Source organism: Rhea americana, unplaced genomic scaffold, assembly GCF_003343005.1.
Source record: "Rhea americana isolate MKP2758 unplaced genomic scaffold, rheAme1 scaffold_197, whole genome shotgun sequence".
In the NCBI taxonomy this organism is placed as follows: Eukaryota; Metazoa; Chordata; class Aves; order Rheiformes; family Rheidae; genus Rhea; species Rhea americana.
The window spans coordinates 128,562-148,671 of NW_028186116.1; the positions used below are offsets into that span (position 1 = coordinate 128,562).

The 20,110-nt window shown below is 65.4% G+C and overlaps 2 protein-coding genes and 1 long non-coding RNA gene across 3 annotated transcripts in view; 2 read left to right on the top strand and 1 right to left on the bottom strand.

The window, feature by feature from the left end:
* Positions 1-5,860, top strand: part of LOC146596870 (uncharacterized) — an 8,198-nt gene extending 2,338 nt beyond the window's left edge. The window contains exon 3 of the long non-coding RNA XR_014895605.1: positions 5,667-5,860. This is a non-coding gene — a long non-coding RNA (uncharacterized LOC146596870). The remainder of the gene's footprint in view (positions 1-5,666) is intronic.
* On the bottom strand, positions 12-1,815 carry IL10RA (interleukin 10 receptor subunit alpha; the record flags this gene model as incomplete). The annotated part of the gene is made up of 5 exons (XM_085303081.1): positions 1,650-1,815; positions 861-981; positions 583-761; positions 281-447; positions 12-170 (listed from the first exon to the last, which is right to left on the bottom strand). Coding segments are annotated over exons 1-5 (690 nt in total), but the record flags the coding sequence as incomplete, so codon positions are not given.
* A 347-nt stretch (positions 5,861-6,207) lies between the features above and the next one.
* Positions 6,208-15,158, top strand: TMPRSS13 (transmembrane serine protease 13). Its single transcript, XM_085303087.1, has 13 exons — positions 6,208-6,232; positions 11,569-11,740; positions 12,015-12,116; positions 12,778-12,900; positions 12,985-13,114; positions 13,337-13,429; positions 13,523-13,566; positions 13,801-13,960; positions 14,063-14,235; positions 14,393-14,491; positions 14,576-14,718; positions 14,793-14,945; positions 15,048-15,158. The coding sequence occupies exons 1-13, from the start codon at positions 6,212-6,214 to the stop codon at positions 15,060-15,062; spliced, it is 1,428 nt and encodes a 475-aa protein (XP_085159213.1). The 5' UTR covers positions 6,208-6,211; the 3' UTR covers positions 15,063-15,158.
* The last annotated feature ends 4,952 nt before the right edge of the window (positions 15,159-20,110 follow it).

A 20,110-nucleotide genomic window follows, 5' to 3' on the forward strand; every position in this document is an offset into this window, starting at 1 on the left:
CCCGCGCGCCCCGGCTCACCGCTCCGCGTGCCGACGGTGACGCACTGCTCGGGCGTGCGGGCGGCGCGGGCCTGCCGGGTCGCCACCTCGGGCTCCACGCTGACGCAGTACTCCGTGCCCCAGAAGAGGTTGCTGATGTTGAACTCGCTCTCGGTCTCCAACACCTCGTGCTGAAAGGAGCCRAGGGCGGGCTGGTACGCGGGGAGCGCCGCGGCTCTGCCGGAGCGCCGCGCCGCGCCCCCGGCCCGCCTGGCAGGGCGCCGAGAAGCTCGGCTCTCACCGTGTGGTTGTCGCGCGCCCGCCTGACGTACGCCCTGTAGCGCCGCACGTGCTTTTGTACGTCCTCGTACTTGACGGTGCGGTTGCCGGCTCTCAGGAGCAGCTGCAGCTTCACGCGGATGGTGTTGCCCGTCACGGCGAGGCTCTGCCCCGCGAGCCGCAGGCTGGCTGCCGACGAGCCGGGGGGACGCGCGCGTTAGGCCCCCGCTTCGCGCGCCGCTGGGAGCTTCCGCAGCAGCCGGCGGGGCCGCGAGCACCCTCGCGCCCGGCGCGCGGCCGGGCAGCCGCGCACGCCCCACGTACCGTCTTTGGGCGAGAAGGAGCTGGTCCTCCTCCATGGGGACGTGCGGTTTCCGGAAACGGCCCTGACCTGAGCGTAGTAGCGCCGCTCCGGGTCCAGCGTGTAGTACGTGAGGTCGCACGAGAGCCCCGGGATGCTGGTGCAGCTCGGCACCGCCGCCCAGGAGAAGTTGGTGCCGTACCTGCCGGGCAGCGGCGGCGGGGTGAGAGGGGCGCCGGGGCTGCCGCGGCGCCGGGGCCGGGGCCGGGGCCGGCCCGTGCGCGCAGGCGGTGCTACTCACGCTCCGTGCTGCACGTCGTAGCGCACGTCGGCGGGGGAGCCGGGCCCGGGCTCCCAGCGCAGCAGGTGATGCGCCGTCTCGGCGGCGAAGTGCACGCGCTGGGGGCTCGGCAGCCGCTCACCTGCGGGAGCAGAGGCGAGCGTGAGGCCGGCCCCGTGTGTCCCTGCCTTGGGGTAGCCGCGGGACCGGGACGATGCCTCCGCGGGCAGGCTGATCCCYGCTCTCCGGAGCGCCCGGGGGGGAGCGCGCCGGGCACCAGGGCTCAGCCCATGCCCAGACAGCCGGGGAGGGGGCCCGGCGTGCCCCTCGCTGCCGGCTCGCTAGCGGGAGGCGCCRGGCTCCCTGCCGGCACCCAGCCTTCCTGTTTTGCTTTGCTGCTGCCTGCAAGAAACACCCTGCCTCACACCTCCCTCCCGCCTGCGTTGCCCTCTCGTCACCCAGCAGCAAAACACCGCCAGCTGACGCCCGTCCCCCGTGCCGCGCTCGCTTCCTCTGCCGCTGCTGCCCCAGCAGCGATGGTGGTGTCCGGCGGCGGTGCTCGGCTGCGTGGGGCGGAAGGCGAAGGAGAAAGGTGTGGGGAGAGCGCCGAGCCGAGCCCCGGCCCGTGCCAGCGCCCGCGCCCGCGCCGCCAGCCCCCGTGCGGAAGCCCAGCCGCTCCCTGCCCACCCGGACAAGGCGCCCTCCTGCCCCGGCTGCAGCTCGGAAGGGAGACGGCACGATGCGGCACGGCACGGCGCGGCACGGCGCGGCACGGCACGGCGCGGCGTGGTGCGGGCCAAGGCAACTCACCGAGGATCTGCCGGACGAGCAGCAGGGCTAGGCACAGGGCCGGGGCCGCCGCGCCGGGGGCCATGCCGGCTGAGCATCCTCCGCGGGCGCCTGGCCGGGCAGCGGGGCGCTGAGCACTGCTCCGGCGACCGCCCCGGCGCTTGTTTTTCCCCCGGAGGCTGGCTCAGTGACGTGTCGGCAGGCGTTAGCGCAGCGGGAGGAACGCGGCTCTGCAGCGACTTCCACTTCTCTTCGCTGCCCACCCACTCGCTCGCCGCTCACCTCGCAGCCCGGAGTGGGCATTTCCTGCCGCCAGCCCGAAACGTGGACCCCGGGGCTTTTCTGAACGCAACGCTCCCCCCCCGGAAAGGGAAAATGGAAGTAAATCATGTGTCCGCCCGCGCCTCCTCATTGCTAAACTGGCTGTGCGCGCCCAGCGCGGGGGGCAGGCGCTGGCCGCGGCGGGGCTTTCACCGGGCGCAGCGCCAGCCCCGCACCGGCCCCCGCAGCCCCGCGCCAGCCGGGCTCCGGCCTCGGGGCCGGGGCGAGCGTGGCGCGGCAAGCCGAGCCGCCGCTCTCGAGGGCTTTCCTGTGCAAAGCGCGGGGGCTCTCCTGCGATGAGGGGAGACTGGTGTCTCGTGAAGAGGAGAGGACTTTCCCGCCGGGACCGAGACAGAAAGCGCGAGAGGAATCGCGAGCGCTCGGGACAGCCTCGGAGGGCTCGGAGCCGGTCCCCGGGTCGCAGGGGGTGGCGGGGCCACAGCGGCGCCCGGTCCCCGGGGAGCCTTTGCACCGGGGGGCTGGCTCCGGGCTCCGGGCTCCATCCTGCCGCGTCCCTGAGTCACCCTTCCTGCGGGAGCCCCTGGCCTTCCTCCCGCCGCGGCCCCGGCAGAGCACCGGCGAGCTCGCCGGCTCCGGGAGCTCCGGGGGGTCTCGGGGCTGGTGTCCCCCGCGCCGGCGGGGCGGACCCAGCGCACAGCGCGGCGGGGGCCGGCACGGGGGCGGGCTCCGGCAGCTCGCCGGCCGACCCTGCCATGCCATGCCGTGCCRTGCCGTGCYGCRCCGCGGCTCTCCCCTCKCTTGCAGACCGGCCRATGCCCTGCCACTGCGCCGTCAGCACCCTGCCCGCAGCGGGCAGACACCAAACCTAGAAGGCCTGGCATGCAGCGYAGCCCGTCCCACACAAGCCGTGGCTTTTGCTTTGCATATACAGATGAGAAGCAAAAGTACTGAGGTCAAAATGAGGAAGGAGGGAGCGCTGGGGAGGAGAGGCTGTGGGGCACGTCCCGTGCAGATGGGCACGCAGGGGCTTGGAAGAAAGGGCTCRCAGTTCAGGAGAAAATGAAACAGGCTGAGGAGACGTGACAGCTCTGCCGCCTGTCCGTGCCCAGGCTGCCGCTGCACAGCTGAGCCCACCAGCCGTGGCCGTGCCCGCGGCCCCRCCGGCGCTGCAGCGGGAGCAGCACCGTGCCCAGCAAGGTGCCCGGCGGCGAGGCTGCCCGGGGCTTGTGCGGCTCCCGCAGAGCTGCCTATCCGGCTGGTCCAGGTGTGGGTGCTGCCAAGCACCCCTGGCTTTCCAGCCGTTTCCCCGCGTCCTCTGGGAAGCACTGCTTGGGATCCTCCACCGCTCCAGCTCTGCATGCCATCGGCTCTGCGGGGTAGCCCTGGCACAAGGAGCTGCAACGGGCACTCAGGCAGCCGGGACGGGACCCCGGCTGCAACCCCGGTCAGCCCTGTTTCTGGGGAGGAGGAGAAGTTTTGAGTTCGGGAGTCAAACCAGCACTCGAAAATGTTATTGTTTCCTTTCATCTTCAAAATCACTGAGTAATTTTTAGGTAGGAATAGCCACCTTTTTAATAATCTGGAAATCACCTAAGTCAGAACTGCACCCTGGGTCTTTCCGCGAAGCGCTGCAGCAAAGCAGCGAGGAGGCCCGCAGAGCAGCCTGGCCACGGCCCCGTCCTGCCCTGGCTCTGCTCCTGGCCCTAGGAGCCCACCCAGGGGTGCAGCCCCCCACGAGCAGGCTCAGAGGGCTGTGGCAGCAGCTCACGGTGGGTTCACACATGTGTCAGGGACAGACCTCAAGAGCAAAACAGGTCTGCCGGCTCCGCCGCTCACCTGCCMGTCTGCTGCTCTCTTGTGCTTCACCCACATCCTGGATCCCGCGCTGGCAGTGCCCGGGGCTGAGGTTGGCACAGCCACAGCAGCTCCAGCAGCCACAGCACGGGCACACCGAGAGCGGGAGCCCACATTGCTGCCGGCAGCGGGCACCGAGCCCTGCAAGGCAGAGTGGCCACCGCTGAGGTCCCCTCCCGGGCTGCTGCGCYGGCTGGGCACCACGACAGCTTTGCATGCCGGAGCCTCAGTGCATCTGCCCTGCAGCTGCAGGGCTGCCAGCGGCTCCRTCTTTCCTTTTCTGGGCTTTTTCATATCAACACCCTTGGTTGATTCAGAGTCGGGTATCTCTGACCTCCACCAGCATCTGCAGACCTCGGGCAAGGCTCGACAGGGTGCATGGGGTCCTGGAGTTCACCATGCCATCGCAGAGCTCAACACAGCCTGGGCTGGCGGGCTGCAGCAGGACGGAGCGGAGAAGGCACCTGTGMGCAGGAGCAGAGCCCCTGCCGTGCGCCCGCACGGGCTCAGGGCTGCACTCGTTAACACCTCTGTAGCTAGCTGGGAGGAGGGGTCCTGCGGGGCCACACATGGGGTTACCAGCAAGAAGGTGCAGGATTTCACCAGGAAAGTGTCAGGCACTCATGACCTTTAACGTCAGGTTGCTAGAGTCAAGCCCAGACACACAGTTCCCTGTAACTTGATTTCTGTAGGTGGCTTTTCAGAAACAACAGCAAGAAATCATTCCTGGAGTTGGTGCCTGCAGCTGCTGAGAGTCACTTTCAGCAGAGGATGCATCAGCTCGGGCATCTCCCTCCAGCTTTGCATGCCAAAAGGACAGGCCACTCCAGGGAAGCTGCAAAAGCAAAAAGCAAAAAGCAAGGGAAAAAAAAAAAAAAAAAAAAAAAAAAAAAAAAAAAAAAAAAAAAAGAGAGAGAGAGAGAGCTGCAGCATATCCTCTTCAGTTTTCCTGCAGACCAAAGGCTGCTTCCAAACCCATGCTGCAAGCAAAGGACTCCAGAGCAGCTGCCCGCAGGGAGCACATGCACCATCCGCTGGCTTGCGTGAGCGGGACAGAAGGGCCCAGGGCTTGTGGCAGGTCAGGGAATGACACAAACCASCAGCGCGGCAGGGCTGCGCACGGGGCACGAGTGCTGCTTGGAGGCACAGGGAGTCTGCAGCACAGGGTGAGAGGCACCTTGCACTGCACGGCCTGGGGAYCTCCTCGGGCACTAGCAGGCACTGCTTCAGGGATCAGAAAGAGGAGCTGAAACAGGAGTAGGTGCTGAGAGGAGCCAAGAAGGGCACAGGAAGGTGAAGAGCCTGTTTTACAAGGAAGACTAAAATAGCTGGGCTCAGCGGTGCAGTGGAGCTGTTGCCATCTGTGGATATGGGGGAAGAGGCAGCGGGGGGAAGAGCTGCTCAAACTTGACAGTGATCTTGGCAGAAGAAACAGGGATAAGCATGATGAGCATCAGGCTGGGCAGGATCCACCCAGGGCTTTTGTGCCTTGAAATCACAGTGAGGATTTGAGCAGGTTTCCTCCAAGCTTGGGCAGCCTTGCTTTTCTCCTGCCCTTCCTATAGGCATGCACGGATGGGGAGCCAGATGAACAAGGGACTTGTACTATGAATAACGCTGGGAGAAACGTGCCTGGAAAATGGAGCATCGGGGCATCACAGGGGCATGAAATCTCCAGCAAGCCCTCCTGAAACAACACCGTCAGAGAGGCTGTTGCCCCTCAGCTGAGCCRCGTGCTGCCCTCCGGCATGTCCGTGAGCTAACCCTCGCGGGCAGGCAGCCGGGGAAGTGCTTCTTGCAGGTGCCAAGCCTGCCCTGGCGCCGCTCCCCGGCTCCTCCTGGCAGCAGGAAGCACAGAACCGAGTCGGGCTTCTCCTCTTCTAGAGCAGCCTTTTCTTTCAGGTTCCCTCAAATGTGAGTTCTGGGTTAACTGGRGCATCTCCTAGCTGCCACCGACAGAGGAAGCAGAAAACCTCCACTTCTGCTGCACAGAACTCAGGAGTACCACACTGTTATCAAAAAAGTTGAAAAGCCTCTAGGGAAACAAAACAAGAGGTGGCGTTTCGGGGTGAATGAAACGTTTGTGTTTTCCTTGAAGCAAGATGTCCTTGGCGTGCTGGGCTCGCAGCCGCTCTCGCCGAAGTGCCAGCCCTCACCTGCGGCCAGGCCTTCGGCCTCAGCCCGGTTCCGTGCAGCGAGCCGTGCTGGGGCCGCGCCGGGGACGGGGCAGCTGTTTTGCTTGCTGTGCCCGGAGCAGTTGGGAAACAGCAGCCGGCGGAGCGGGGCAGCAGGTCGGACTGGTTTCCCTCTGCACCCCGCACTGGCACTGACGTAGGAGCGCGCTCGCCAAACAGACTCTGCCCCGTCCCCGCAGCCCTGCCTGCTCTGCTCCACGCTCCGCGGCCGAGGATGGAGCTGTGACCGGACGCCCAGCCCCGGCGCGGCAGATGGACGGGAAAACCTCTCCGGTAAGGCCAGGGGCAGCTCCCCAGCTCCCGCCTGGCCGGGAATAGCGCGGGTTGCTCGGTGGCCTGTAGGGAGTCGCTTTCCTCGGGGTTTCGTGGAGGACCTGTTTTCCCTCTTTGCTCTCTGGGGCGTTCCCGTCGGAGCAGCCAGCTGCTGCTGGCTGGGAGAAGGACCCGGGGCGAGCTCTGCCCTCGGACACGGGCGCTGCCGCCCGTCCGCGCGGAGGCAGCGGGGCCGTGGCCAGCATCTCCCAGCAGCGCTCCAGGCTCAGCTGGCGTGAGTGCCGTGCAGATGCCGGCCATGCCCAGCACCGCTGCTTTTCCACGCCGGAGGGACCCGCGGCACCAGMGGATTTACAGGCTGCGCTGGGGGAGGCTCGTGGGCCAAACGGCCGCCGACGGGAGCTTGCGCTGCTCGGTTCACGCAGGGATGCTGCAGGCACCAGCTCCCCAGCCCTCCGACACTCAGCATCGTCTTCCCGCTGCCTCCGTGCCACCGTGGCAAGACCGGTGCCTCCCGCCGGCGCTYCTGTGCTGCTGGAGCGTGCAGGCTGCCCCGTCCCTGTCCCAGCCCCGCGATGCAGCTGCTTTCCCTGCTSTCCTTAAGGGAGGCAGAGGCTGGCGTGTGGCCCCACCGGGGCATGGCGAGTGTCCCGTCATGGGGAAAACAYCCCCAGCCGGGCACCGGGCTCAGCCCGCCTGGGCGAGGCTGCCGTAGCCGCCCCGCCGCGCGGTTATCCGGCGGGGCGGACGGCGCTGGGGAAAGCGGGGCCGGYGGTTAGAGCCGCCGTGAGCCTGCCCTCGCTCCGCCGGGGCCGCCCGCGCGGGCCGGGCCGCGCTCCATCCCCAGGGACGGTGCTGCCGCCCGGCCCCGTCGAGGCCGGGAGCTCCTGCGTGTCCTCCAGCGGGCCGCTGCAGCCCGGGGCGATGCCGCGGGCCAGCCGCGGCACCCTGCCCTGCGAGAGCACGGCTGCGACCYGCGTGCCTCCGTACGCAGAAAACCACCCAGTACTGGGCATTCCCACTGGGCAGCCCGGCTGGTTGCTTGGGTTAAGTGGGCCATTAGGAGCCCGGCCTAGGTTCCTCCCTCGGTTCGGTAACTGCGGGAGAGTCACCTCTTCCCGTGCCTCAGTTTACCCATCTGAGGAATGGGGTGAGCAGCGATTACTCATCCCCGGGAGCATTTTGTGAGCTCTGCCAGAAGGGCKCCTCGCTCCGGCACGAGGCAGCCCGGTCCTGCCCGCGCCGGGCTGACTCAACCCGCGCGGCTCGTCATCTCCACTTGCAAAACGGCCCTGCGTGGGTCAGGATTTCACTTCCCTGCGCGCTGCTACCGCACCCGGGCGCGCGCAGCCCCTGCCCGCCGCCGTCCCTGCAGCCCCACAGGCTTTGCCGGCCCCTGCCGCGARGACCAAGGCGCGGGCTCCGGCCAGCGAGCCCGGGGATGCTGCGGGACCGCGGCCGGCGGCTCTCCCTTCCCCGGGAGGCCTGGCCGGGCTGCAGCACGCAGGGCTAAGCTGTCGCTGGGTGAATGGAGGCTTTCACGGCCGGGGGAGCGGTTCGTCCCCRGCGAGGCGGTGCACAATGCTGCTGTTGTTAGTTTGCTGAATTAATCTGCCGCGGGAAATCAGCACTAGCAGGTGGAAGAGCCAGGTCCCCACTCCCCGGCCCCGAACAACAGGGCTCCGCGACAGCAAAGAGCACTTGAGCGAGCTTGGGGCTAGTGAGCTCTGCTGGGAAAGGAGACGATCGTCTGCTTAGGCAGCTCCTTCCAGCTGATTTAAAACCAGCGTGCCTGCACAGTGTCTTGACACTCCGACTTTTCCGGTGGCTCTTAGATGACTCCCGAGACTTTCTGCTCCTCTCACCCTGAGACACCGCTTGACCTCGGGTCCTGTTGCAACACTGGCAGATGTTATCTAGCTTCCGCTCTCCCTCCCACTCCGAAACTGCAGCCAATTGCTGCCTTATCTCTCACCCCTGCCTCCCCAKCACACACAGATGCCTAGTCTGGCCCTGGACAGCCTTTGCATCGGGACCTGCCCTCTCCGGGCATGGACTTGGTGAATCTCCCTCTTGGGCGAGGAGGCACGCTGGAGGTCTGCRCGGAGGGTGCGTGGTAGCTCAGGTGCAGGGCTGGGCTGCCAGGCGGAGGGGATGGACTTCTCTAGTGCTGCTACCTGTGCCGTGGGTGCTTTTCCAGCCCGGCTCAGAGCCTCGAAGCACAGCTGAGTAAACCATGCCCAAGGTGGCGGTTGTGCCTGCAAAAGCCCTGTGAAGGGTCCCTACTGCAAGCAGGCACGGCCCAGTCCTGCTGCGAGCGGCTGGGGCCGGGCCGGCTGCAGCGCGGGCAGAGCTGGGCTGCCTGGCAGCAGCGGCGAACGCCCCTGCTCCCCACCCTGTCCCTGCTCCGCTGTGGGAGGGCCAGTCCCGTCTGCGAGGGGACTTAAGCCCTTCCCCGCTTAAGCACAGGAGTTCGCTGCATGTGCTCCGCGCTCACGCATGCGACTTTTAGCTCCAGCCCACAGCAGCGCTTAGCGCTCCTGCAGCCCGTGGAGGGTTTGCAGCGAGGACGTCAGAAAAATGGCTCAAACCGCAGCCGCGCTCATGAGAGAGGTGTTGCTCTGAGCTTGACTTTTACTCAGAAACCAGAAAGGCTGAGGAAATGTCTTGTGGCCATAGTTCACTGTCGTTTGGGTAAGGCACACTCCTCAACAGCAAAACCAACACTGTAAAGGCTCTGCTGTTTGTTCTCTGCTCCAGTRCATACTTCACAGTAACCAGTTATGCTGGTTGCTGGAGAGCCCTCGCTAAAACTTTTGCTAGCTTCTGTGGTAGACCTTAAAGAAAAAAAAATTGAACTTTAGACTTTTAAGGAAATAGGCAGTTAGTAGTTCACCTGAGTGTAGAAAAGAGCATGCATTTCCTGCTAAGGGAGTAATAAGAGTGATTTAACCTGTAGTGCACTTGCATATTATTATGAAATGCTTGCAGCCTGCGGAAGGAGATGTTCRAGCATCCAGCATCACTGATGAACTGGTGAAGCTGGGCTGTGTTATCCAGTATGACAGAAAAGTCCATCCTTAACAGCACTGCGTGCTGCTGATCTGGCAATGTGAACATTAGCTTGCTGCAGGAGGAAGTGCGTGAAAGACCAGCCTTGTGGAGACCCCCTTAAAAATGCCTGCATTCATTATATAGTCTGGGGATTCATGAAAACCTCGCACAGGTGTAGGAGGAGCTGTTTCCCTGGATAGGCTCGCTGGCATCGGTTCTTCCCTTCGTTTGTGCCAGGCAGCAGAGCAGGAGCTGCTGCCGACCCAGCTTTCCCGCTGGTCGGATATGCTTTCTAGCAACGGGTGCTAGGGCTCCCCAGGGCCGCGCTGCTGCACGCTCTCGCAATGCTTCCTGCACTCCCTTGAGCCACGGCAATGCAAGTGCTCAGAATAACTAGAGAACGGCAGCGCGGGGCCGCTCTCGAGCCCCGTGCTGCCGCAGGCAGCCCAGCACCGCCGTGCCAGCCGTGCCCCCTCTCCCCGCTCCCCGAGCCCCTCGGAGAGCCCACGAGGATGCATCCGGGGCTCGCGCCTGTCACCACCGAGAAATGCAAGTGCAGAGGAAAGTGAGGGTTTGGCCGCCGGCCAAGGGACCCGCGGCTCGCTCCTCGCCGGGGGGAGGCTGTGGCACAGAAACTGCCTGCGCGCGTAGGTGGCTGGCGAGCTGCTCGCCTCTCTCGGTGTTAGCAAGAAGCTGCCGGGTCCGGCCGGCGAGCGCCTTGCGGGCGGCCTCTGCGGCGCTGCCTCGGGTGCCTGCCTCTCCGCGGGTGCTCGGGCTGGGGGTCCCGCCAGCCCCCTCCCCGCAGCCCCTCGCCCTGCCCGCAGCAGGAGCTGTGCGGGGCAGGGAGGCCACGGCGCGCGGCGGCACGGTGACTCAGGGGATMATGCCTGGGGCTCTTGCACCGCTCTTCCTGTGCCTCCCACCATTTCCACATCCCCCTCACTTCCCAGAGCTGTGCACTGGCCCGGATGCATCTTGCTGGTGTGAGAGGAAGAAAGGAAATCTTTAGCTTTGGGGGAAACATCACCTGTAGCAGCTACAGGGCCCAAAGTAGATGCAGCCCGCAGAGGGGCAYGTTTAAGGGCATCTCCCGGGACCAGTACAGTCTCCGGGAATGCGTGCGCAGCAGCGCACGGCTGGCTTTGCGTGCACAGTGCGAGCTCCCCGTGCACGGGGCGGCGCGAGCGCCCCGGGGGGCTCTGGGACCCCCGGCCCCATGGCGCAGGCGATGGCCGGGGGTCGGGGCAGGCGGCCTCGCTCTGCCGCTCAGCTCACCCAGCACCCGGCTGGGGGAGAGGGTGCTGGGTCCGGGCAAGCCGCGCTCCAGCTCCTTAGCACACAGCATGTGGCTTCATTTGGTGAGATTCCCTTTGCCACRGGCTGGATCTATCTGCATAAGAGCRGGTCACGCTGGAGGCTCTGGGGGTGCTCAGTGCTGTGCAGGAGCGGCAGGCCTGAGGGCTCTGCACCCGCGCAGGATGAGGGCTCGGCCCATGCCTCCTCCTCGCGAGGCGCCTCGCCGGTCCGTCACTGCCGTGTGCTGGCTGCAGACGTCCTTTGCAGTTTCTATGAGCCATGCCGTCATTCCTGACTGCTCTGAAGGTACTCAAGATTTTACGAGGGAAATCACAGTGGCAGAGCAAACTGTGGGCTTTCTGCACAGGTCATCTCTGAAGGAAAGACAGAGGTTCTTGCTTATATAGGTGACTGCAACTGATAAAGTGCTTGGAAAAGAAGATCTTGAGAAAAGGAAATAAATATTCTTCTGCAAATTCCCAGATTGGGGTGACACAATTGCAGAACAGCATTCCAGGGTACAGGATGTTTCAGGGCTTGGAAAGCACTGATTATTAAGTATTACTAAATAAGAGTTGGAAATTGCACTGTATTTTCCAAATGGCTAATTAAAGATAGATGCATAAATTGGGGCACTAGCGCCGCGGAACTGAGCCACGGCTTGACTGACCCAATGCAAAGACATGGCCTGTTGCTCTCATCAAAATGATCAGTTTGGAAAATTTGGCCAGCAGCCTCGAAAAGGGGAAAAGCTCTRTGGCAAAGATGCTCTGGGTTTTCCTTGCTCCCAGAAGGGGTCTGGCTCCYCTGCTTTGCGGGAAGGGCCGCCGCAGCACTACCTTTGCGTGCAGCTCGTGGTGCCGCGGGCGTGCACGCACCAGCGGCAAAGGCATCCCGGGGAGCTTACCCTCGCGTCGCCCCTGCCCCCGGCGCAGCGCCCGGGCTCTCCCGCGAGTCGCTGCTAGGAACCGCGTCCTTGCTCGCAGCTCCCTGCAGCACCCGGCAGCGTCCCGCCCAGCCTCCATGCCCCGCCGGCAAGCAGCATCTTCACTGCCCGGCCCGTGCAGCCTCGAGAAAGCGTCCTGGGCATCAGCTTCAAGCCCTACAGCCCGGAGCCCAGCCCAGCCCCGGCCCCCTGCGCGGCCTGTGAGAGCACACGTAAGGCGACCGCACCGAGCGCGACCCTGCCCGCGGCGGCCTCCGTCCTCGCAGGGCCGGGCAGCAGGTTGCCGCGGCCTCGGCCGGAGGCYGCTGCTTTCCCCGGGGGGGTGAGGGAGGAGGGGGTGGCTGTGGTGGGGCTGGAGCTGCTGTGGGGCTCCCTGGGGAGCCGGGGACCCCCCGGGGGTGCCGGAGGGGAGCAGGGCGATCTGCAGGCCCCGGGGAGGGCTGTGCCGGGGGGCTCCCGCTGACCCTGCCTCTGCCCCGCTGCCAGAATCCTCCATGTTCAGAGCCCCCTGCATGAGCCAGAGGCGGCTCGCACTCATCTTCTGCATCTCCATCCTGATCGTGCTGCTCGTCGCCCTCATCCTGCTGTGTGAGTCCCYGTCCTGCTCTGGAAACGCTCTGGGGAAACGCACCGGAGGCACGGCGGGCGATGGGGACCGGATTCCTCTTCCCATTTTCTGAGTTTTCCTGACATCTGGTGGACGCTGGGAACAGGCTTTCTGGAGGAACGGGGTGGGCTCCGCGGCTCCACGCGGCTCTGGGTGGGAGGTGCTGGGGGCTGCACCCCGCTTGCCCTCTCCCGGGGATGATTTTGCAGGTGCCGTGCACAGCTGGCCAGCGCCCACCCTTGCTGCTGCCCTTGAGATGGGGTTTGCAGGCAGGAGCTGCCGGCGTGGGCTCGGCAGGACAGCAAAGGCGTTTCCTGGGCGCAGACTGTGCGGGATCGTTCTAACTCCKTGTAAAATCTCGCTGCCCATCTTCCGTTATCAGCTGCTATATCGGGAGCGTGGCGGGGCTGAAGCGTTTTGCAGGCTGAACATGTTGCTCTGCAGGAGCAAGTTAGAAGTTAAATGAGTTAGAAGCAAGCGAGAGAGGCTTGCAGCAGCGGAGCCGCGTGCTGCTGTGCAGGGTCGGGGGGCCGGGGAGGGCTGGCCGGCCCCGCCGCGCTGGCTCCAGCACACGCGGCCAGGCCGGGGCCGGAGGAGCTGCCCGGCAGGCAGGGCCTCACCGCGGTGCCCGCTCGCTTCCAGTCCTGTTCTGGCGGTCGCAGACCGGCATCGTGTACAAGGAGCCCGCCGAGAGCTGCAAGGACAGCCCCGTGCGCTGCGACGGCGTCGCCGACTGCTCCCAGCGGAGCGACGAGCTGGGCTGCGGTAAGGGGCGCGGGGCGGCGCGGGGCCGGGGCAGCCCCCCGCCCTGGCGTGGGGCACCCACTCGCCCGCTGCTCCCTCCCGCAGTGCGGTTCGCCTCCGACCAGTCCCTGCTCCACGTCTACTCCAGCGCCGAGAGCCAGTGGCTGCCGGTGTGCAGCAGCGCCTGGGACGACTCCTTCTCCAGGAAGACTTGCCAGCAGCTGGGATTTCAGAAGTAATTCCCTGCCGAAGCCCTGGCRCGGGGCGCTCTGCGGCTGGTGCGCGGGGGGCATCGCTCTGGCCCTCCTCCCCAGTCGCCTCTGCTCCGTCCCCAGCGCTGGGGCTTTTCCGGGGGAAGCCTGGTTTAAAACAAGCAGCCTCTTCCTAAGGCAAGGTGGCATCSGCTCGGTGCCGAGCGCGGAGGGATCCTCACGTGCTCTTCCCTCCCTGCCCGCAGTGCGTCGCAGACCGAGTACATCCCCCTGCACGTCTCCGGCAAGAGCCTCACCGTGGCGGAGGAGCGGGAGACCATCCAGCAGAGCCTCAACAGGTACCGGGGCAGCGCGGCCCCCGGCGCCGCCCCTGCCCGAGAGCGCAGGGCCGGCCTCGCGCTGACCCTCCGTCTCCCGCTTTTCCTCCGCAGCTCCCAGTGCCCCACGGGGAAGTACGTCTCCCTGCGATGCACAAGTAAGGGGGCAGCCGGCAGCGCCCAGGAACGCGGCCAACCGCGGCCGCGCAGCGCTCGGGAGCCTTCCGCCGCTGCTCTGTGGCAAAGCCCCGGGCAAACAGGGCGTTCGCCAGCCAGGCTCTCTGGGCGGCGCGAATGACCAGGGCTGCGTTCCCGCGGGACGCCGAGCGCTGCCGGTGTCCGCGGGAGGCGGGCGCCTGCGCCGCCGCCCTGAGCCCCCCTCTCCCCTGCAGGCTGCGGGCAGCGCATTTCTGGCCGGATCATCGGCGGGAAAGAGACTTCGGCCAGCAAATGGCCCTGGCAAGTCAGCGTGCAGTACGGGCCGGTGCACATCTGCGGCGGCACCATCATCGACGCGCAGTGGGTGCTCACCGCAGCCCACTGCTTCTTCATGTGAGCCCCGGGGCCCGCGCGGCCCGCGTGCGGCCGTCCCCGCCCGGCCTCGCCGGCTCGCCGCTGCACGTCTCAGCCCCGGTGCCTCCCGTCCGCCCCCAGGAACAGCATGAAGATCCTCGACGACTGGCGCGTGTACGGCGGCATCTCGGACCTGAAGCAGCACTCGGAGGGCGTCCCCGTCTCCCAGGTCATCATCAACTCCAACTACAGCGACGACCACGACGACTACGACATCGCTCTCATGAAGCTCGCCAGGCCGCTGCCGCTCTCCGGTGCGGCCCCGCGCGGGGCGGGGGGCGGGAGCGGGGCCCGCGCTGGGGCAGGTGCCAGGGCAGGGATCGGGGCGCGCTGCTGCCAGCACCGGTGCCGGCTCCGGCTCGCCCGCCCGGGGGTGCCTCACTGCTCCCCCCGCGCCCCGTCCCCCCGCAGCCCAGGTGCGCCCCGCCTGCCTGCCCGCCTACGGCCAGCTCTTCCAGACCGGCAGGTCCTGCTTCATCACCGGCTTTGGGAAGACGAGGGAGAACGAAGGTGAGGGAGCGCCGCTGCGCGCGTGGGGCCGTCGCGGCGGGCGCCCCGCGGCCGCGCAGCCTCACCGCCGCCGGCGCCCTGCAGATAACACCTCGCCGAAGCTGCGGGAGGCCGAGGTGAAGCTCATCGACTACAAGGTGTGCAACAGCGACAAGGTCTACGAGGGCTACCTGACGCCGCGCATGATGTGCGCCGGGTACCTGCAGGGCGGGAAGGACGCCTGCCAGGTGAGCCGGGGCGCCCGCGGGAGCGCCGCCGCCGCCGCCGCCGCCGTCCTCACCGCGCCGCCCCTCCGCGCCAGGGCGACAGCGGGGGGCCGCTGGTCTGCGAGGACGGCGGCCGCTGGTACGTGGCCGGGGTGACGAGCTGGGGCACGGGCTGCGGCCAGAAGAACAAGCCGGGGGTGTACACGCGCGTGACGAAGCTCCTCGGCTGGATCTACAGCAAAATGGAGGTGAGGCAGCCCCGGGGCGGGCTCCCGGTGCCCCGCGGAGGGCCGCGGCACCCCGCCGGGCGCCCGGCATCGCCCCTCGCCGCCTCCCCTCTCCCTCCGCAGAGCGAGAACGACTAAGGCCGGGCGGACGCGGCGCCGCGCTGCCGGGCCGGCGCGTCTCCCCTCCCGCCGCCTCCGCGCTGCCGGGGACCCGCCGCCGCCGCCGGTGCTCCGGGATGCAGCGGCTGCAGGCGGGGAGCTGAGCTGGCCGGTGCCGCCCCGCGAGGCGCCGGCGGAGCCCGGAGCCCGGCCGCCCGCCGGGCAGCCCGCTTCTTCCCCGGGAGCACCGCGCGGCAGCGACGAGTCGCCCGGCGGCAGAGCAGGGCTCGCTCCCGCGTCTGCAGGCGGGAAGGCTGTAGGAAGCACCCCTAGGTGACTAAACTGCCGATTTGTGTCTTTCCCCTCGCGGTGCGAATGGCCGGCCGAGCACCCGCTGCTGGGACCGCGCGGGGCCGTCTCGGCACGCCGCGCGGGGCAGGACGGGGCGCGGAGGCGCAGGGTGCTGCAGGAGGTCCCGCGCCGCGCGGGCGCAGCCCGGCTCCCAGGCTCTGCTCCCAATAAACGCGTCCGAAGTGCTCCGCGCGGACACGGCTCCTGCGGCTCTTTCCCGGGGGCGGAGCGGCACCCGCGCTCCCCTCGGGGCGGGCCTGGGAATGGCGCTAAGCCCGGGAACGGCGTGGCGGTGCAGCTTCCCGGGGCAGCAGGGCGCTGGCGAGAGGAGGGGGAGCACGCGCGGGGCCCCRCTCCCCGGGGGCCGAGCAGTCCGACGTGTGAACGCCGTGAAGCAGCGCAGCGCCCTGTCCTGCAAGGCCTGCGCACCCCGTGCAATACCCGCATCAGAGAAATGGCACTAACGGGCGTTTAGCCCTGGCTTTTCCCCTAGAGCAGGAAAGCAATTGCTTTCGCAGCACGCCGGGACCGTGGCACTGCACGAGTCACCTGCAATTCAAAGAAGAGCAGTTCCTGGGGTGCACGGGCTGTCGCGGATCGTCCCCTCCGCACCGCCCTGCAGGACCCTGCAGCTTCTCAGAAGTTACCGCGGGCCATGGAAAAGGTTATCCGTGGGCAGCGAGCTGCGGTTTGGGTTTGAATTTTGGGATAACAGATCTAGTCTGGCTATACGTGTGCAGAAAGCACCTACCTCCCCCTTGGAGCAGGCCCCAGCGCTCAGGGCGGCGCATGGCAGCGGCTCTCGACTCGCACCGAAACAATAAGTGTTGTTGCTTTTTGGGAAACACTGAGTCAAGCTAACCTCAAGTAGCTTTTAAAAGAAACAACCCGGAAGCCTCCCGGGGCATGCTGTGAGCCTCCTTTGAAGGCACTGTGCGCAGAGGCCGAGGGAAGGGTTTCGTTTTACTTTATAATGTGTTTGCTGCCACTTGAGTTTACGGTGATAACTTGCTCCTTGCAACTAGCTAGCTATAGCTCAGGAGGGAGAGCGACTTTGCCATCACCACTGCCATGCAAAGAAACGCAGCTGCCCTTTCAGGCCTCCATCATAACGTGGCTATGAGCYGCCAGGGGAGGGGGGATCAGGGAGAGACGGCGTCCCACGCACGCAGGGCGAGGGATGTGTGTGCCGAGCTCCATCACGCGCGCAGGGGTGTTTCCAGGCAGACGTGTCCATGGGATGCACATGCTTCCCTGGGCTTGGCAGCGAGCCCCAGGTGAGGCGGTAGATGCAGCTGGGCAGCTTACGCTCCTGGGGGGCCGAGGGGGCAGCAGCAGGGCAGGGTATGGACTCAAGCATCCTGCCAGGCTGCACAGAAGCGCTGAGTCAACCTGGAAGCTTTGCTGGGGCCTGACACAGCTGGGGCTGTTAAAATAACACTGAAAACCATTTCTAAAAATGGAAGTGTGAAAAAGGTCCAGGATTAGACCTGCTGTGACAGCGCTGCGGTGCCGGGGTGCGAGGTGGCACTGCCGGCTCACGAGCGGCGGGCAGGTGCTGCTGCGCCCCGGCACTGCCGCCCTGCTCGCACGTTTGCGTGGGGCTCCAGCGCTTTCCCAGCAAGCCCCGTCCGCCAGGCGCGCCGGCACCCAGGAGACGCAGCACGGCGGAACGAGTGCTCCTTCGTCTTTGCTGAAAAGCTCATAACTGACCGTCCCGCACGCGAAGCAGGGAAGGCAATGGACTTTTTGGCAGCGAAAGCAGTACAGAAGGGATTAAAGGCGGGTCCCCGCAGGCCTCCTCCCCTGTGCGCTGGCCTGATTCAGCGGTGAGCTCGAGGGGGCTGAAGTGACAGACCCTTCTCCGACGGCTCTCCGGGAGCTCGGCGTTTCTGCTCATAGACCTCAGCGTGTGCACCGCGGAGCAGCGCCTCGACCCCTTTTGCGGCTCTCTGAGATGTCAGGCTGGAGAAACAAGTCTTTTAGAAAACAATAAAACGAGAATGGGAACCTAACGAGAGATGATCTTGCTGGAGCAATGTTCCTGGTAACGGAGCTGCTTCAGCCCACAGAGGAATTGCACCGCCGCTGTGGCTTTCACCTCCTTGGAGCTTACTGCTCTCCGAAATAGCCTCTCCAAGCAGACAAATGGTTTCAGCCCCTAATAGGAATTTAGTTCATTTCTCCTAAAACCAACGAGCAGTGGTGTCTCCCCCCAGGCTCGCGCAAGGTACGCTCTGCTTTCCAGCGGCTCAAGTGCTCTGGGCAGACTCGAAGCGATGCGTTCCTTGGGAAGCCGGCTCCGTGGGCGTTTGCACTCTGCTCTCCCAGAGGAAATGCCCGGGAGAAGAAGCGGAGGGGCTAGATCTGGCCCTCAAGCGTTCGTGCACGAAGGCGCCGTGCTCTGCAGCCGCGGAGGMTGCGTGCCGGCCCGGCCCGGAGGAGCCGCCGGCCGCGGCCCCGGGATGCTCGCCCAGCGCCGGCCCACTCCCCAGCTGGCTCCAGATGTCTCCGTGCTTTCAAAATTGTTGGCCGATGTTCCCAGGGAATAGAGGTCACAGGGATGCAGTCTGACCGGCACCGTATGAATTACCACCAATTAGCGGTGTTTTCCCCAAACTCTCCTTTTATAGCTCTTTGTTCTGCTGTGTCAAAACCCATTTGTTTATATAGCTTTGCAGATGATGTTTCTAGACGATGTTTCTCTATAAAAATATTTTTCCCGTAATTCCAGATTTGTTCCCTTCTACAGTGGCTAACATCATCACTTGGCACAGAGTCGCTGAACTTCGCAGGGAAGGAATCGTGGTGCGAGAAGCTTTCACCGGGTTAAAGGCAGCCGCCCGCCCGTGCCCGGCTTTGCCTCTTGTCCCCGCTAGGCTCGCCCGTGCCCCGGCCGGCGAGCCGGAGCTGTGCTGCCTGGCCTGCTCCAGCCCTCAGCAAACCGGGGTTACTTTTTCATACTGCAGCAAATCGCTTTGTTAGGAGGCCCCTGGAACGGGCTTGCTGCTCCCAGCACCGCGGCTAAAATTAGCAGAGGCTGCGCGGCAGACGCGGGCGGCGCTCCGGGCTGGGGTGGTCCGCGCGGGAGCCCCGGGGCCGTGCCGCRTGGACGGGCCCACGGACGGCGGGGGGTGTCCTGTCGCGGCGTGGGGCAACGGTGCGGTGCGAAAGCTGGGCAAATAAAAAAAAAAAAATTTCTGAAGCAAGTTCAGTGGTGCTGAGGCCCCGCCGCATGCTGCTAAATAGAGAAACAGCTGGAGCCAGCACCCGAGCCCCGGCGTCCTGGCCTCCCTCCAGCAGCCCTGCTCTCGCCGTCTCCTGCTTTCTTGACCTATCTCACGGCCGCGAGCCTGGCTGTGGCCCCGCTCCAGCCGCACGTGAAAGAGCCCAGCCATTTGCAGCTTTCCCTGCCTGCCGCAGCCATCCGTGAGCTGGAAAAGTGGCCAGAGCCCGCRAGAAGGACAGTGAGCCTGGAGGGAACGTTCGGCAGAGCGAGCCCCTGCTCTGCGGGCCCGCGGCTAGCCCAGGAAGGAGTCTACGGTGCCAATAGTTTTGAATCCTTGTTGCATCGTGCAGTGCAAGTCAGTAAACAAAAGAGATGAAGGAGAGAGAAAACCTAGACCCCCCACTGCTGGTCCCCTGTGCTCCCCCCGACCCGCCGCATGGAGGCGGTCCCCGGGGCGCGATTACAGCTGATATTTTACTGAGATGTTTTACTGCGTGCAGTGGATAATAACAGGCACGCAATGGCAAGGTCAGAGGAGCCCGAAACTTGATTACGAGCGCTTGRTCCCTGCCTCCTTACTGCAGCATAACTGACAGCCTTATCGTGTTATCCCTTGGCATTAAAAAGACTTGACGTTGTCCAGCTCCTCTGTGCTGCTCTGTAGCTCTCGACTCGCCTGAGTAATTGCCTTGAAATGCCAGTGCTGGTTTATTTTCTTTTTCTGTTTTACTGGAAACTGGGAAATGAATGCACGCTGCCATTATGCCACAATATGCCATTATTGTCTGTGAGGCTGGTTTCTATCCAAGATGCATTTCAGTGGTTCGGGCATGAAACCTCTCAGTGGCGGCAGCGTGGTTTCCATGAAGAAATGGCTCCGTGGGGCAGCAGCAGGAGCCGAGCAGACACGGGCATGCCGGCCTGGTGGGAAAGGAAGCTCCGGCGCTTAGCTTCCACCGCGGGCCCCTCTGAGCACCGCTGCCGTCCATCTGACACCCTGCCACAGCCTGGGAGCAGCTCTGGGCTTGCACAGAGGTCACCGAGCAGTTTTAGCCCTGGCATTTTCCTGGGGGTGTGTGGCCAGGAAGGAAGCAGACCCTGATTCTCTCACTAACAGCACTGCAAATTAGGCTCTAAGAGGGAATTACGGGAAACCTTGATCACAGTCTTTTGTGTTTCTCATCTCTTTCCCGGAGATTTGGCAGCCCAGAGATTTCTCCTCCCTTTGCCTCAGTGCTTTGCACAGATGTCCGGAGTTCAAGACGAGCAGGGCTCTGGCAAGCCCCCGGAGCACCGCCGTCCTGCCGCAGGCACGTGTCGCCACAGATCTCCGCGGCAGGACGTCCCTTCACGGGAGCGGGGCGGGGAGCCAGCTCCTCTCCTCCGGAGCGACAGCGTGCCGCGCCGCCCGACCTGCCCGTCCACCCCGCCTCGCTCGGGCTACAGCGCCGAGCGGGTGGTTCTCTGCAGCGCGGGGGGGCCGGGGCGCGCCCTGCCCCGGCCCCGG